The sequence below is a fragment of the Giraffa tippelskirchi genome, chromosome 6, assembly GCF_054371585.1.
Source record: "Giraffa tippelskirchi isolate mGirTip1 chromosome 6, T2T-mGirTip1v1.2.pri, whole genome shotgun sequence".
Lineage (NCBI taxonomy): Eukaryota > Metazoa > Chordata > Mammalia > Artiodactyla > Giraffidae > Giraffa > Giraffa tippelskirchi.
Window position 1 is genome coordinate 91,260,883 of NC_137280.1, and position 16,376 is coordinate 91,277,258.

At 46.7% G+C, this 16,376-nt stretch overlaps 1 protein-coding gene, 1 long non-coding RNA gene and 1 other non-coding gene across 9 annotated transcripts in view; 2 read left to right on the forward strand and 1 right to left on the reverse strand.

The window, feature by feature from the left end:
- TYK2 (tyrosine kinase 2) overlaps positions 1 to 9,876 on the reverse strand; it is a 28,464-nt gene extending 18,588 nt beyond the window's left edge. For 4 of the 7 annotated variants that reach the window (XM_081498203.1, XM_081498201.1, XM_081498202.1 and 1 more), the window contains exons 1-7: positions 9,751 to 9,876; positions 8,602 to 8,719; positions 8,392 to 8,458; positions 7,865 to 8,080; positions 3,990 to 4,113; positions 3,725 to 3,872; positions 3,241 to 3,404 (exon numbers count right to left, since the gene is read on the reverse strand). In XM_081498203.1, coding sequence (XP_081354329.1) covers positions 3,241 to 3,404; positions 3,725 to 3,872; positions 3,990 to 4,113; positions 7,865 to 8,060 — 632 coding nt within the window. In that variant the 5' untranslated portion in view covers positions 8,061 to 8,080; positions 8,392 to 8,458; positions 8,602 to 8,719; positions 9,751 to 9,876. Of the gene's footprint in view, positions 1 to 3,240; positions 3,405 to 3,724; positions 3,873 to 3,989; positions 4,114 to 7,864; positions 8,081 to 8,359; positions 8,459 to 8,601; positions 8,720 to 9,750 lie in introns of all 7 variants that reach the window. The other 3 variants (XM_081498199.1, XM_081498198.1, XM_081498197.1) reach the window with 1 other exon arrangement.
- Positions 6,456 to 6,528, forward strand: TRNAG-CCC (transfer RNA glycine (anticodon CCC)). Its single transcript has one exon. It is a non-coding gene; the product is annotated as a tRNA-Gly (tRNA).
- A 245-nt stretch (positions 9,877 to 10,121) lies between the features above and the next one.
- Positions 10,122 to 15,196, forward strand: LOC145509499 (uncharacterized). Its single transcript, XR_014056119.1, has 2 exons — positions 10,122 to 11,598; positions 14,944 to 15,196. It is a non-coding gene; the product is annotated as an uncharacterized LOC145509499 (long non-coding RNA).
- Positions 15,197 to 16,376: the final 1,180 nt, after the last annotated feature.

Below are 16,376 nucleotides of genomic sequence, written 5' to 3' on the forward strand. Positions count from 1 at the left end.
CTGGTGGTTGCCAAGGGGGAGGGAGTTGGGGGAGGGACGGAGTGGAGGTTGAGGTTAGCAGATGTAAGCTTTAGTATGGATAGCAACAAGATCCTACTGTATTGCACAGAGAACCATATTCAATATCCTGTGATAAACTATAATTGAAAAGAATATTAAAAAAAAAATATAACTGAATCACCTTGCTGTACAGCAGAAATTAACACATTATAAATCAACTGTACTTCAATCAAAAAATATTAAAGCTAAAAAAATATTAAAATTGAATAAAAGTACAAACAATAAAATCAGGCAAGCTGTCATGAAGGTGGAAAGAGAAATGTGATAAAGGGTGAGGATAGCAAGGCCAAATGGTGTCAGGGCCAGGGCCCAGGACTCCGGAGGGGAGTACGTGGCTCAAATTCCAGATATTGGGTGAATTCCTTAAGCTCTAAAGAGCTCCGTCTTTTCTTCTGTAAAATGGGATCAAACAGTACCCACATCTAGGGCTGACGAGAGAATTAGCACTATTGATTGGCATAAAATACAGACTATGTGAGTGTTGGCTATTATTATTACTAGAGAAGTCACTACTGTTTTGATCATTAATGATTATCAATAAAAGGACAGCTCTGGGAAGCCCCTCTGCTCCTCACAAAGCTGTACTCTTCACCTCTTCTCCTGCCTGCACCGCCCACCAGCAGAGCCCATTTATTTTATTATGTATGTGTGTGTGTATGTATTTTTTTATGTTTTGGTTGTGCTGGGGGAGCACAGGCTCTAGAGAGAAGGCTCAGCAGTTCTGGCACAGGGGTGGCACGTGGGATCTTCCCGAACCAGAGGTCAAACCCAAGTCCCCTGCATTGGCAGGTGGATTCCTAGACCAGCAAAGTCCCCAGCAGAGCCCATTCAGATTACAGTTTCTACACCCTATCCTGGGTTTCCCCCAGTGCCTCAGTGTGGTAAAGAATCCCCCTGCCAATGCAGGAGTGTGAATTTGATCCCTGGGTTAGGAAGATTCCCCTGGAGAAGGAAATGGCAACCAACTTCACTATTGTTGCCTAGGAAATCCCATGGACAGAAGAGCCTGGGGGATTATAGTCCATGAACTTGCAAAGAGTTGGACATGACTGAGCAACTAAACACACATACACACACACACACACACACAAGCCTTATCTTCCATGTCCCAAGCCATTTTTTCCATCCCTTGAACAGAGGGAGCCTAAAGCTCAAGGTTCTAGCTGTCTTCTGCCCCTACTCCCAAGCTTTCCAGGGCTCCCTAAAGACCTTGAGAGAAAAAGACCCCCGATTAGTGCCTGGCTGACTCCACCACTTGGGCAATTGCATTCCAAGTTCAATTCCCCTGGAAACAGGTTTTTGCCACCTGCTGCCTCTGGGCCTCTGTATGTGCTATTCCTTCTGCCTCCAATGCTTTGCCAAAGCAGTCCACATCTGAATAAAGCCAACTCAACCTTCAGGTCTTAGCAGAAATGTCACCCCAGGAGCATCCTCTGATCTCCAGGCTGGACAGGGTGCTTCCTCTGGGCTCCCCAGCATCCTGGCTTCATGGTCACAGCCCTGGTCCTCCAGAGTGATAACACGACAGGGATCGAAAAATATGTGCTTTAAGAATTGCAGAGACATGGGTATATACCTATGGCCGATTTGTGTTGATATATGATGGAAACCAATACAACATTGTAAAGCAATTATCCTCCAATTAAAAATAAATTAATTAAAAAAAAAAGGAATTGCAGGTCCTAGGATTTCCCTGGTGGTTCAGTGGTAAAGAATCCACCTGCCAACACAGTGGACAGGGGTTCAATCCCTGATCTGGGACGATTCCATATGCTGCAGAGCAACTAAGCCCATGTGCCACAACTATTGAGCCTGTGCTCTAGAGCCTGTGCTTGGCAACAAATCACTGCAATGAAAAGCCCATGCATTGCAACTAGAAAGTAGCCTCTGCTCACCACAACTAGAGAAAAGCCTACGCAGCAACAAAGACCCAGGGTAACCAAAAATAAATAAATAAATAATTCCCAAAAGAACTGCAGGTCCTAGGACTTCCCTGGTAGTCTAGTCATTATGAATATGCCTTTCAATGCAGGGGACGCAGGCTCAATCCTTGGTCGGGAAACTAAGACCCCACATGACTCGAGGCAACTTAGCCCACACGCTGCAACTACAGAGAAGACCACGAAGATTCCATATACCTCAACTAAGCAGCCTAAAATAAAATAAATAATTTTTGTTTTTTTAAATGCAGGTCCTGGGACATTCTCTGGCAGTTTTCAGTGGTTAGGATTTGGCGCTTTCACTGCTGGAGACTTGGTTTCAAACCCAGATGGGGGAACTAAGATCCAACAATCTGCACAGCACAGCCAAAAAAGAAAAACAAAAAACTGCAGGGTTGCCTCCTCCAGGCAGTGTGCCCTGATTGCTCCAGTCCTCACCTCAGTGGAGGTGAGTGACTCCCCCAGACTCCTGCCTTCTCCCTTCCCTTGAATTCTAGGGAGTCATCCAAGCTCACTCTACTCCAGCCATACTTCCTCCAACACATCAGGCACAGCCCAGGCTCAGGGCTTCTGTACTAGCTGATACCTCTGGAAAATTCTCTTCTCACAAATACCCACCTGGCTCCCTCCTTCACTTCCTTCAAATCTCTGAAAGTGAATGTCACCTTTTCAGTGAGAACCGATGACCCAGTTTTAAACTGTACGCCCCTCATTCTCTGATACCCCCTTCCTCTTTTCCAGTTTAATTTTTCCCCATTGCATTCATCACCATCAAAAATACTATATACATTTTACTTTTGTATTTTGTTTATTGCCTGTCTTCTCCATCAAATATAAGCTCCAGGGACTTCCCTGGTGGTCTAGTGGCTAAGACTCTGTGTTCCCAATGCAGGGGGCCCTGGGCTCGATCCCTGGTGAGGGCACTGGATCCCACATGCCGCAACTAAGAATTTGCATGCCACAACTAAAGATCTTGCATGCTGCAACTAAGACCGAGCACAGCCAAAATAAATACACAATTTCTTTTTTTTTTAAGTGAGCTCTAGGAAGTCACAGATTTTGTCTGCCTGGTTTACTGTTGCGTGTCCAACACCCAAAACTAGTACCAGCACACAGTAGGTACTCGATAAATGTTTGTTGAGTGAATGAAGGCATGGCAGTATGCAAGGTCTACCCTGGCTTTCAGATACCTGGGCATGTCCACCCACCTATGCAATGTCCCCGCCCCATTCCCAGATACCTGGTCTTCTTGGCCACCTTCTCAAGAGGGACACCGTGATGGAGAGAGAGGTGGCAGAGGTGCAAAAGGGCCATGCCCAGGCTCTCATTCTGAAAGTGGTGGATCTCCTCCTTGCTGGACAGCTCCGATAGTGATGCCACGTCATTTACAAACTCATGCTTGCCCTGGGGATGGGGAATCAGGCAGAAAGGGAGATGTGAGAACCTGTTCACTCCCCAGCTTCCGGTCACTTTAAGGAAGGGAGGGACCCCATATGTATGCCTCATATGTCCAATCCTATGCCTGTGGCAGACATCACTAATCAATCACAGCACTCTTACCCCTGCAGCCCTAAGAGTCCAAAACCCTTTTGTTCAGGCAGCCAAAGGATCCCTGATGGCATGACTGAAACCCACTAGCTATAGCAAATTGGGAGGGAAGTGGGGGCTCCTCAATTGTCCAAGGTCCCTCACAAATAGTCACGCCTCCCCAGCCCTGCTCACACCTGCTCAAAGAGGTACTCAAAGGAGGCAGGGTCCAGGAGTTGCACCCCCTGCTCTGCCTGTTCTGAGGAAGTCTCGGGCCCTGGGGGCCCGCAGCGGTATACAGCCGGCTCCTGAGGATTCGTGCCATGCCAGTTTCTGAAATAAAACCTGCAGGAAAGGAGGGGGTGCAGTCGGGGTTTAGCATGGATTCAGGCCAAGTCTTGGCAGATGGGGACAGGGGAGGGAGGGGAGAGGACAAAAGCTTTCTAAGGGGACTTTGCCCACCTCATGCGGAAGTGCAGCATCAGGCTGGAGTCCCTGGAGGTATCCAGGATGTGATTTGGAGGCAGCCAGACCTGGGCCTGGGCATCGAAGAGGGCAAAAAGATTGAAGCAGGGTGGAGTGATGCCTGCACAGAGGAGAAATGAGTCAGGAGTTGGTGTCTGCTGCTGTTAGCCTCGTGGACTCCCAGACCTGCTATCTCCCTTCACAACCTCTCCCTGGCCTCCTCCCCTGGCAAAAGAAGACAACACAATATGTAGACCATGCTGTGGCCACACAGAAAAACTACATTTCCCAGTCTCCCTTGCAGCTGGGATGAGGGCATTGGACAGTTTTTTGGCCAATGGGATGTGGGCAGAAGGAATATACATTTTTCAGGTCTAGAAATAAACTCTCCTGACCTCTTCCCTACCCCAGAGATGTTGGAGACCCCTCATGCCTAGTGGTGAAACTACAAGATAGAGGGGAACCATTTGACCAGTATTAAATGCTAGGGCATCAGCATTAAATGCTTACATCTGGTGGCTCAGATGGTAAAGAATCTGACTACAATGTGGAAAACCCAGGTTTGATCCCTGACTCGGGAAGATGCCCTGGAGAAGGGAATGGCTACCCACTCCACACTCTTGCCTGGAGAATTCCATGGGCAGAGGGCCCTGGTGGACTACAGCCCATGGGCTTGCAAAGAGTCAGACATGTTTAAGCAACTAACACTTTCACTATCAGACTTAAGGTAAATTTTCATTGTCTTAACCCAGGAGAATTTGAGGGATGCTGCTTGTTACTACAGCAAACCTAGCATAGACTGACTAACACAGCTCTTCAGACTGCTGGCACTTTGCCTGTCTCTCTCTGAACTCCAGCCCCAGAGAAATACCCAACCAACCTTGGCTGTCACCCTGTAGGTATCTCTGGCCCCCTGAGATGTGCTTTGTTCCAAACAGATCTCATCTGAGGTCCCCAAACCTGCCCCCTCTCAGCACAGTTCTCTAAGCCAGGATTTCATCTTTGTCCTTAACTCATCCCACCCCCTCAAAATCAGATTGGTCACAAGTCTTGTTCTTTCTGCACCCTTCATCCTCTCTAGGATCCACCCACTTCCTTCAAATACAAAACCCAGTCCCAGTTCAGCCTCCAGATTTACTGTCATTCCCCATACTGGCCACCCAAGCATCTTTTTTTATACATACATCACTTAAAAACTGTATCTAAAATAGTTCTTTTGGAATAATTTATAATCACCTAAATACCAGCCACTAATGAAATAAAACTTGGCAAGTCCGACTGAAACCCCCACCTACATCCACCTCCTCTCCTCTATCGCAAAGAGGTAACCATACTCCTGAACTAGAGTTTATCATTTTCATATTTTCTATGACCTAGTTTTAAATGCTATAAACTTGAATGTGGTATTACATCATAAGTGTCCTTCAGCAATTTGTTTTTTCAGGCTATGATAGCTTTTAAGCTTCACACATGATACATGTATCTTTGGTTGAATTTCTTTTTCCTAGCTGCATAGTATTCCAGTATTCAAACCACATTGCAACTGATTTGTGCATTCTCCTCTACACAGACTTTCAGATGGCCTCTTATTTCTCAGTAAAATAAATGAGACTGCTCTGAACATTCTCGTGTGTGTCTCCTGGAACACATGGGCCGAGTGTTTGTAGAGTGCATATCTAGGAGTGGAACTGTGTGCCCTCAGGGAATGTATTCAGGTTATATGACACCAAATTGCTCTACAAAAATCACTGCATCCAGGAATTCCACAGAAGTCCAATGGTTAGGACTTGGTGCTTTCACTGCTGAGGACCCAGATTCAACCCCTGGTTGGGGAACTAAGATTCCACAAGCCACATGGCACAGCCAAAAAAAAAAAAAATGGTTACATCCAAGTGTACTGCACCCCATAGAAGGAGCACGCCTCCCTGTGAGACAGCTTCCTAAAGAACCAATCTGTGGGCCTTTCCTGGTGGTCCAGTGGCTAAGAATCTATTTTCCAATGCAGGGGATGCAGGCTCAATCTCTGGTCTGGGAACTATGGTACCACATGCTGTAGGGCAATTAAGCCCATAAGCCACAAGTAAGAAGTTCCTACACCACAGCAAAGATCTGACGCAGCCAATAAATAAATATTTAAAATAAAAACAAAAGACAGATATTAGAGGAAGATATTCTATGAAAAAAAAGAACCAATCTATTTCACTCTCTGGCTTAAACCTTCCATGGCTCCCCCTTTGCCCCATAAGAAAGCTCAACCCCCTCAGCAATGAACAGCCATGACCTGGACCCAGACAGTCATGCTCTGCTTTCCATCTCTAGTTTCCCTTCTAAATTCTTGAAACTGATGCTCCAGTTACTCTTAAGATCTTTTGCTTCCTCAAATAGATCAGGTTCTCTGGGACCTTGACCAGGCATCATTCACAAACCCAGCAAACCTGTCCGACTTCTTTATGGTCAGAGACTTCCCTGGTGGTCCAGTGGCTAAGACTTTGCACTCCCAATGCAGGGGGCCCAGGTTCTATCCCTGGTCAGGGAACTAGATCAAACACGTCACAACTAAAGATCTCATGTGCCACAACTAAGACCTGGTGCAGTCAATAATAAATAAATAAATTTTTTAAAAAAAGAATCAGCCATCAGTAGAAAAGTACAAAGTGTTATAGAAATCTACCAGAAAGCCCCCATTCAGTTGTGGGGCAGGGGGGTTGAGAGGATGTCCTGGAGGAAGGGGTATGTAAGTGAAGTCCCCTTGAAGATACCCTCTCCTCCTCTGGCAGAAGACATTAGACTTCTGAGCACATCCACTGCGAGCTCTCATGACCATTCCATGTTTCCCCACTATTCCTGGGAAAAAGTCTAAACTCTAGACTCTCCCTCTGGGGTTTAAGGCCCTTAAGCTTTAAGGTTTAAGACCTGACTCTGGCTGACCTCGCACCCATCATCTCCCTTCCTGGAGTTCCTTGATGCTAACCTCACCCACCACAGTCTGCTCCCGCCACAACAGCCAGAGCATCTTTGATCCTTGAGTCCAACCATGTTCCTCCTTGGCTCACAGTCCTCCATGGCTCCCACCTCACTTGCAGTAAAATTCAAAGTCTTCCCTGAGGCCCAAAAGGCTCTGCACAACCTACACCATCACCTTTTCACCCTCACCTATCCCTGTCTCCCCTTCACTCACTTGGCTACAGCCATACGGGCCTCCTCACAGTTACCAGCAAGTTCCCACCTCAGGGCCTTTGCACTTGCTGTTCTCACTGCCAGATGTCCCTGTGGCTTGCTCCCTTATCTCCTTTAAGTTTTAAATCTTTATTTCTGGCTGCACCATGTGGCTTGTGGCATCTTAGTTCCCAATCAGGTAACGAACCCTGGCTCCCATCGCCACAGTGGAAGTTCAGAGTATTAACCTCTGGACCACCTGGCAAGTCCCCAAGTGTTAAATCTTTTACCATCATCTCTGGCCTCCTATTCGGTTTCCTTATTTATTGCGTTTCTTGTTGAGCCCTATAAGAATTCAGCTGCAATGCAAGAGATCTAGGTTTGACCCCTGGGTTGGGATGATCCCCTGGAGAAGAGAATGGCAATCCACCGAAGTATTCTTGCCTAGGAAATCCCATGGACAGAGGAGCCTGGTGGGCTACAGTCCCTGGGGTTGCAAGGAGTTGGACACAACGGAGCAACTAACACTTTAGCTTTCATTAAAATATCAGCTTTTTACAAAGCTGATTGCAAATTACAGAGGCAGTAACTGGGGGCTGGTACACAGAAGCTGCTCACTCAATGTGGGCTACATGAATGGGCAGACAACTGGATGAACGGGGCCCGGTGGCTGCTGGCACCGCCACCCTGCCATGGGGCCAGTGATCGCGACTCACCAACTTTGTGTGCGATGTGGATGCAGATGTCCTCCGCGGTCAGTGTGGCCTCAGTGAAGGTGACCCAGGGCTCCCCACCAGTGGGGCCGGCCCAGTGCAGAAGCACTTTCAGGCCTCCTCTGGTGGCCATGGGCTGAGCTCCGTCCCCACTGGGTTTCCTGCCCCTGGTGGTGGCCCTCCATTGGCACAGAGACATGTTCTTGACAGCTAGCCTGCCTGTGAAGGAACAGCCTATCAACCCCCAGGCCTCAGCCTTGAGGGCCCTTTTTAGTACCTCATTCTTCTCACCTTCCAGACTGAAGGGAAAGATTTGGGACCCCTCACTGTGCAAACTTAGGCACCCAACTCCCCTCCTTGGGCCTCAGTTTCCACATCTGTTTGATGGAGTTGGGGTATGCGACACCCTCCCCGCACGCTACATCAGTCATGAACAGCACCACCACCAACCCCTTTACTGGACAAATTAACCAATACAAAAGTCTGCCCTGAACCCACCTTTCCAAAATAACCGGGGTGGTCAGACAGACCTGGGGGTGAATGCTGTGTCGACTCGGGTGCAAGTCACTTAGTCATGTTGGGCCTCAGTCTCCCCATCTGGAAAACAGACATGCTGAGAGTGTTGCTATGAAGAGACGGTTGTGATGTTTCTACATTCCTTTTAAAAAAAAACTTTTAAACTAGAGTTTTAAGGAAATTATGCACTACTGTTAACCATATGGGGGCAGGTAAGGACTTACTATTGCCATTTTGTTGTTTTCTGGTTGTTTCGTAGATAGGTTCTTCCTTGTTTCTTATCCTGCTGTCTTTCTTTGTGTTTGAGTGAAATTACTACAGGATTTTTTCCTTGTGGTTACCCTAAGTTTAATAAGTTTAAGATGTGTTATGAGACTTACAAAACATACCTCACACTGACAATACCTTCTTTTAAGCTAACAGCTTCCCTTTAGAAGAATTCGTAAACTTTACATTTTTAATTCTCCACCTCACATTTTGATTACTGCTGTTACACTTCACATTTTTTATATTGTGTAACTAAATCAGATTATTGTAGTTATGGTTATTTTTTTCTACATTTTTTTAAAACTAGAGTTATAAATCAATTAGGTTGTGATGTTTCAACACAGTTCTGTATGTTATACATTAAGAATCTTGATACAGGCATGACCAAATAACAAATATGATAAAATCAAGAACGAAGTCATTATTATTAATTTTATAATCATAGTCGTTTCTCTCTTTCAGCCAATATTTCTGCCTCTCACATCTACCCCTACTAGTGACCCCAGTCCCTGCTGGCTCCCTGAGTGGCGGAGGGATTCTGTTCAGCTCTTTCCCCAACAATCTGGACTTTTGAGAGACAGACCCAGGGTCCAGGCTTCCTGAGGCCTCCAAGTATTTCCGGAAAAGGACTGTCAGCAATTAGAGTGACGTTATTCATTTAAGACCGTGATGAGGGAAAAAACAGAATATCGCAATTGCATAATGCCGGATTTGTCAGGAATCAACTTCTCTCGGAGCCTGTTTCCTCATCTGGAAAATAGGCATAAAACAGTCTCTCTCTCAAAGCGTTGTTGGGAGGACTCAATAAGGTTGAAGCAGAGAAAAGGCTCCGTGAGGGGCCTGGCAAACGCTTGGTAAGTATTCGCAAAGAGTCGGACACGACTGACCTACTGAACAACAACAAATTATCATCTTTGAGATAAGACCCTAGGGATGGGGCTTTTGCAGTGGCCATCTCCTCCTTCCTCATCCCATTGGGCACAGATCTAGCTTTGAAGATGAGGTCTAAGCGAGGTCCGCAGCCCCCAACCCCCTAAGCACCCCACCACCCCGCCAGAAACCTCCAAACCCTGCTGGCAGGGGCAGGAACCGCGCTGTGTACCCACCTGGCCATCGATCAGTCACAAGGCAGTGTGCGAGCTTCTAACCACCTCCTGCAAAGGGCAGTTCCACCAGTTGCATCCTTCCTGATGATCTCCCGGGTGCGCTCCCTCGCGCCCACTTCCAGACTCAACCTTTCCCCGGAACTCGGGCTACAACCCGGGACCCCGCCCCACCGCCCCGGGCAGGGGCCTCTTGATCGCCCCTGGAACAGCACCTCCTATTGGTCGCCTGAAACGGGCACATTCATTGGTCGCTGTCCCGCTCCGCCCCTTCACTACTACGGCGTCTCTCGGGGGCGGGAGAGGGAGGACTGCGGCGCCGCGACTTCAGTTACCCACGCAGGCGTGGATCCAAGCAAGTCAGGCTTCCAGACCTGACCCTGGTGCAAGGCCAGATCGTCATCTCGGCGATCAAGGTTGCAGCTGGCTGCCATTCAGTCCTCCAACTCCGCTGCCATGTGGCCCTACATTCCGTCCTGCCTCTCCTCCCTGTCTGCGTGGCCAGCCCTGCTTCTCAGAGCTGAGACACCCCACCAACCACCCCCACCCTCGCCTTCTAGAGGAGGCATTCAGGGCCCACCAGCTCACATGCCTTTTCTGATCACCCATAACCCTGACCCTGGGAAAGATTGAGGGCAAGAGGAGAAGGGGGCGATAAGATGAGATGGTCGGATGGCATCACTGACTCAATAGACATGAGTTTGAGCAAACACTGCGAGATAGTTAAGGACAGGGAAGCCCGGCGTGCTTCAGTTCATGGGGTGGCAGAGAGTGACTGAAGAACAACAACAAAATCCTGTTCTCTGAGGCCTCTTTGCTCAAGGTAGCAGCCTGGGCGTCTTACCTGATCCAAGTTCTGATCCCTGCAAAACAAGTCGCTGCTATTTATATTTACAGAGAAGGCTGTGCACTCAGCGTTTCATACACATTATTTCATTTTGTTGCGGGAAGAGGGACCCCTGCCAGGGCCTGAGAGTGGGCTCTTGTTTAGTACTTGGAAATGAATTACCAAGGAGACACATGTACTGACAAAGCAAAAGACGTTATTGGAAAGGGGCGCCCGGGGGAAAAGAGAGCAGCGGAGTAAGGGGACCCAGGAGAACGGCTCTGCTGCATGGCTCTCAGTCTTGGGTTTTATGGTGATGGGGTTAGTTTCTGGGTTGTCTCTGGCCAATCATTCTGACTCAGAGTCCTTCCTGGTGGCGCATTCGTGGGTCAGCCTAGATGAATTCCAGCAAGAATTCTGGGAGGTGGTCCGACGTATGTATTGGCATTTTCTCTCTCCTTTTGACCTTTCCCGATTTCTTTCTGGTTGGTAGTAGTTTTGTTAGTTCTGCATTCCTTACCGGAATTTTGGTAGTTTGTTAGTTCTGCATTCCTCCTGTTGTAAGATAACTCACTCAAGTTGTTACTATCAAGCTTGGCCAGGGCAGGAGGTTTCAGTCAGTGGGTTCCCCTAACAATTTGATGTTAGCAGTAGTCCTCTGGCATCTCTTTTCTCAGAGAAAGAAACTGAGGTACAGAGAGGTGACAAAGACTCTTTCCTTGCCCAAACTTTAGTCCTCTGAGCCTTCTTCTGTTTTTAAAAATAATTTTATTTATTTTTATTTTTGGCTGTCCTGAGTCTTCATTGCTGCGTGGGCTTTTCCCTAGTCGTGGAGGGCAGGGGCTACTCTCTAGTTGTGGTGTGCAGGCTTCTCATTGCTGTGGCTTCTCTTGTTGTTGGACTTCAGTAGTTGTGGCTCCCGGGCTCTAGAGCACAGGCTCAATAGTTGTGCTGCTTGGGCTTCGTTGCTCTGTGACAAGTGGGATCTTCCCAGAACAGGGATCAAACCTTCATCTCCTGCATTGGTAGGTGGATTCTTTACCCCTAAGCCACCAGGGAAGCCCTGAGCCTTCTTTTTGACTACCCCTCAACCTTGGCCCCAGTCCTGTCTTTGTCCTGCACAGTCATCCCCCGACCCCTAATATCTGATCAGCTTTCTCAGTCTCCACCATTGATGTATAAATATTCGTCCTCTCTTTAGCAAGAACCCTGTGAGGTCAGTTTAGCAAGAATCCCCCTATCCTTTTTTTTTTTTTAAGATTTATTTATTCATTTATTTATTTTATTTTGGGGATCAGCTAAGGGTTGCCCTTGCGGCTCAGGCTTTCTCTCGTTGCAGTGCATGGGGTTCTCACAGTGGTGGCTTCTCTTGTTGGGGAGCACTGACTTTAGCTGCTCGGACTTCAGTAGTCACAGTACGTGGGCTTCAGTAATTGAGGCTCTTGGGCTGTAAAGCACGTGGCACACTGGCTTAGTTGCTCTGCGCCATTTGGGATCTTCCTGGACCGAGGATCGAACCAGTGTCCCTTGCATTACAAGGTGGATTCCACTGGACCACCAGGGAAGCTCCCCTCCCACCCTCCCCCGTCACACCCTCCTTCTGCTCTTTGCCTGGCAATCCCCAGATGTCTGTGCTGCATTCAGAGCTGAGTCCAATGCTCTCACCTTTTGCAGTCCCCCATTGCAGTTGTCCTGAATAAAGTCTCCCTTACTGTTTTGTGAGTCAAAAATATTGCCTGCTATATCAGTAAACAAAGGATATTGCAGCCATTCAGCCATCACATTGAGTAGGAGCTAGATGGGCCTCAGGGTAAACGGCTGGTTTCTCCCCTATGGACAGATACTCCAAATTAGCAGGAGACAGAAGAGCTAAGTTTTATCCAGGTAAAAGATAGAGACCACATATTTCTCATTCTCCAAGTCATGGATGGTGATGGCAGCCATGAAATTAAAAGACACTCCTTGGAAGAAAAGCTATGACAAACCTAGAGAGTGAATTAAAAATCAGAGACACCACTTTGCAGACAAAGTTCCTTATAGTCAAAGCTATAGTTTTTCCACTAGTCATGTATGGATGTGAGAGTTGGACCATAAATAAGGCTGAGCGCTGAAGAACTGATGCTTTTGAACTGTGGTGCTGGAGAAGACTCTTGAGAGTCCCTTGGACAGCAAGGAGATCAAACCAGTCAATCCTAAAGGAAATCAGTCCTGAATATTCATTGGAAGAACTGATGCTGAAGCTGAAGCTACAATGCTTTGGCCACCCGATGTGAAGAGACGACTTATTGGAAAAGACCCTCATGCTGGGACAGATTGAAGGCAGACTCGTTGGAAAAGACCCTCATGCTGGGAAATACTGAAGGCAAGAGGAGAAGGGGCAACAGAGGATGAAATGGTTGGACGGCATCACCGACTTGATGGACATGAATTTGAGCAAACTCTTAGAGATAGTGAAGGACAGGGAAGCCTGGCATGCTGCAATTCATGGAGTTGCAGAGAGTCAGACACCACCTGGTGACTGAACAACAAGTCAAGGAGACCCCGACTATACATGCACAGAAAGGCTCCTTGGAGGTCAAAAAGGAGGGGGCGTCACCTCATAGTAAGTGATGTCAGCCTACCCATAGGCCTCTTCACTGGAATCCATCTTGGTTAAGAGATGTGTGCACACATGGGAGGACACTGAGATAAACCAAATACGTACTCAGAACCAGGCAAAGCAAGATGATTGGCCAAAGGAAACCTGGAAGACATGCACCATGAAAGTGATTCAAACTACCGTAAGGGCATGACTCTGTCTCTGTACCTGCCTATGTGTCTATCCACACATACTCTTTTTCCTTCCTAATAATCACTACTTGTTTCACTACTTCCTGTCTCTATGTGGAAATTCATTTCTACACACCTGACAGGCCAGGGCCTGATGGTCTAGTGGTGAGAATTCAGCATTCTCATTGCCTCAGGCTGACTTCAATCTCTGGCTGGGGAACTGAAACCCTGCTTCAAACCACTGCAGGCTGAGGCTACCAGAGATCAGCATTACAGCTGCACAGATGGTGAGCCCTGAGGGAACTCAGGATAGAAACAGGATGCCCACCATCTACCCATCTGTCACTGCAATGCATGGGTGTATGCTAAGTCACTTCAGTCATGTCCAACTCTTTGCGACCCTAAAGACTTTAGCCCACCTCGCTCCTCTGTCCATGGGATTCTCCAGGCAAGAATACTGGAGTGGGTTACCATGCCCTCCTCCAGGGGATCTTCCTGACCCAGAAATCAAACCCGAACCTCTTATGTCTCCTTCACAGGCAGGTGGGTTCTTTTCCACGAGCACCACCTAGGAAGTCACTGCAGCCACCCTTGCAAAGATGCACCATGAGGAGACTCAGGATGAGAAAGCACAGGTCAGCTGAGGTGCCTGTCAAAGGAATGATTTCAGTGAGCCCAGACTCTTGCATCTTCCCATACATAGAAAAGCACTAAATTCTTTAACTTGAGATATCTGATTTTCTTTAATTAACAATAACCTTGTTGTAAAAGCTTGAATATATCCTGGCTTCCCCCTCGCCTCTTCAGAGCAATCTCTCAGAGTTATCTGAGATGCTGTGTCCCAGACTTCAGTCCTCAGTTTTGCCTGCCAAATAAAATATAACTCTCAACTTTAGGTTGTGCTTCTTTTTTTCCCAGTTGACAGTTTGCTTGTTTTTTTAACTGGAGTAGAGTTTCTTGACAGTGTTGTGTTAGTTTCTGCTGTACAGCAAAGTGAATGTTATGCATATACATATATTCCCTCTTTTTTAGATTTCCTTCCCATTTAGGTCACCACAGAGCATTGAGTAGAGTTGTCTGTGCTCTACAGTAGGTTCTTATTAGTTATCTATCAATAACTAATCCCAATTTCCCAATTCATCCTACCCCCTTTACCCCCTTGGTATCCATAAGTTTATTTTCTATATCTGTGTCTCTATTTCTGCTTTGAAAATAAGTTCATCTGTACCATTTATGATAAGGGCAGAGTAAAGGAACAAAGTAGGTGATTAAATAGTTAATCCCACTAGGGGATTGTAAGTAGAAAAAATATGGAAGACCCCAGTAAGTTAATGATCACTTGAGAAAACAGGTTTGCTTAACCACAAAACCAAACAGGCTTGCTTAACAACAAAGCATGCAGTACAAACAAGAGACAAGCTCCAAAACAATAAAACAATGGCAGTTATGAGACCCACATCCTTCCAGGAAGCTCAGCAAGTTCTAGGACATGCTTTCTGCACACATGAAAACAACAATTAATGGGAAAGTGACATTTAAAAGTAAATATCCTCATTGTACTGAAACCTGAAATAATTTTTCCATTATGTTACGACTTTCAGCTTAACCGTGTAGGGACAAGAAAACATCCCTGCCCAATCTGGAGGAGGAGCTGATGATCGAAGCATAACATCTACTCAAGAATGAGGAAGTGGGACTTTGCTGATGGTCCAATGGGTAAGACTCTGCACTCCCAATGCATCAGGCCCAGGTTCGACCCCTGGTTGGGGAACTAGATCCCAGGTGCTGCAACTAAAAGAGCCTATGTGTGGCAACTAAGACCAGGCGCAGCCAAATAAATACATAAATTAAAAATAATAATAACAAATATATGATTTTAAAAAAGAAAGAGGAAGAAAGGGGTCTTTCCCTCTCCCCACTTTTCCTTTGATTATAAAACTGTAGACCACTAAATTGAGGGGCTCGGCACCCTCTCACCTGCCCACTGGTAAGCCTTACAAGCATCCTATTCTAATAAGTCACTTGGTATCTATCACTCTGACTCTCGCTGAATTCTTTTCTACACCGAGACATAAAGGACTGGAGCTCTTTGGAACCCACCCCACCCCCCGAAACGCCACCTAAAAGTTTCATTTAGTTAATGACTTTAACAAGTGTCAGTATAATTTTTTCTTTAACAGAGGCTGAGGAACTTTTCCAGGTCCCAAAGCACCAAAGGGCGTAGTCAGGTTTAATTCTGAAGTTGGAGCCATAACAGCTGTGGCCAAGAGCACATGACTACTCTACTCAGTCTGAGAAAATGGGGGAAAACAGACCCTTCTTCACAGGGCAGCTATGGAAATTCAATGTGAAGTTGTAGACAAAAACTTAGCCTAGAGCCTGGAGGATAGTGAGTGCTGGGAACTTGGGGACTGGGGAATCGACAGTGATTCACCCTGACAAGCGAATCATTTGCAGCTGGGGGAAAAAAAGCAGAATTCTGTACTGATATGGTGACATCTCCAGAGTGTCTGTATATTTCATAACAGAGAATGAAATATATAGAGCATATAGAATAGGACTTCCTGGTGATCCAGTGGTTAAGGCTCCCTGCCTCCACAGGTCTTGGTTTGATCACTAGTCAGGGAACTAAGATCCCACATGCCAAGTGGCATGGCCGAAAAGAAAGAAAAAGAATATATAGAATAAAAAAAAAGTATTACGTTTTCTTGTGTTTGATCAGCCCACCTATGGAAGGACTCAAGAGAAATATGGAAATATTCGTTAGTTCAAGGAAAAAATTTTCAGAAAATCTCAGGAAGGACTTCCCTGGGAATCCAGTGATTAGGACTCCGTGCTTCCACTGCTGGGGGTGCGGGTTCAATGCCTGTGGAGAACTAGGATCCTACATGACTTGTGGTGCAGCAAAAACAAAACCAAAAAACCAACAACAAAAAATAAAATGCAGAAAAGAAATCTCACGTTTCTTTCACACCCATCTTTGGTTCATCAGCAAAATCTCACCTCACCTGGTCCAGTCCCACCATCACTCACC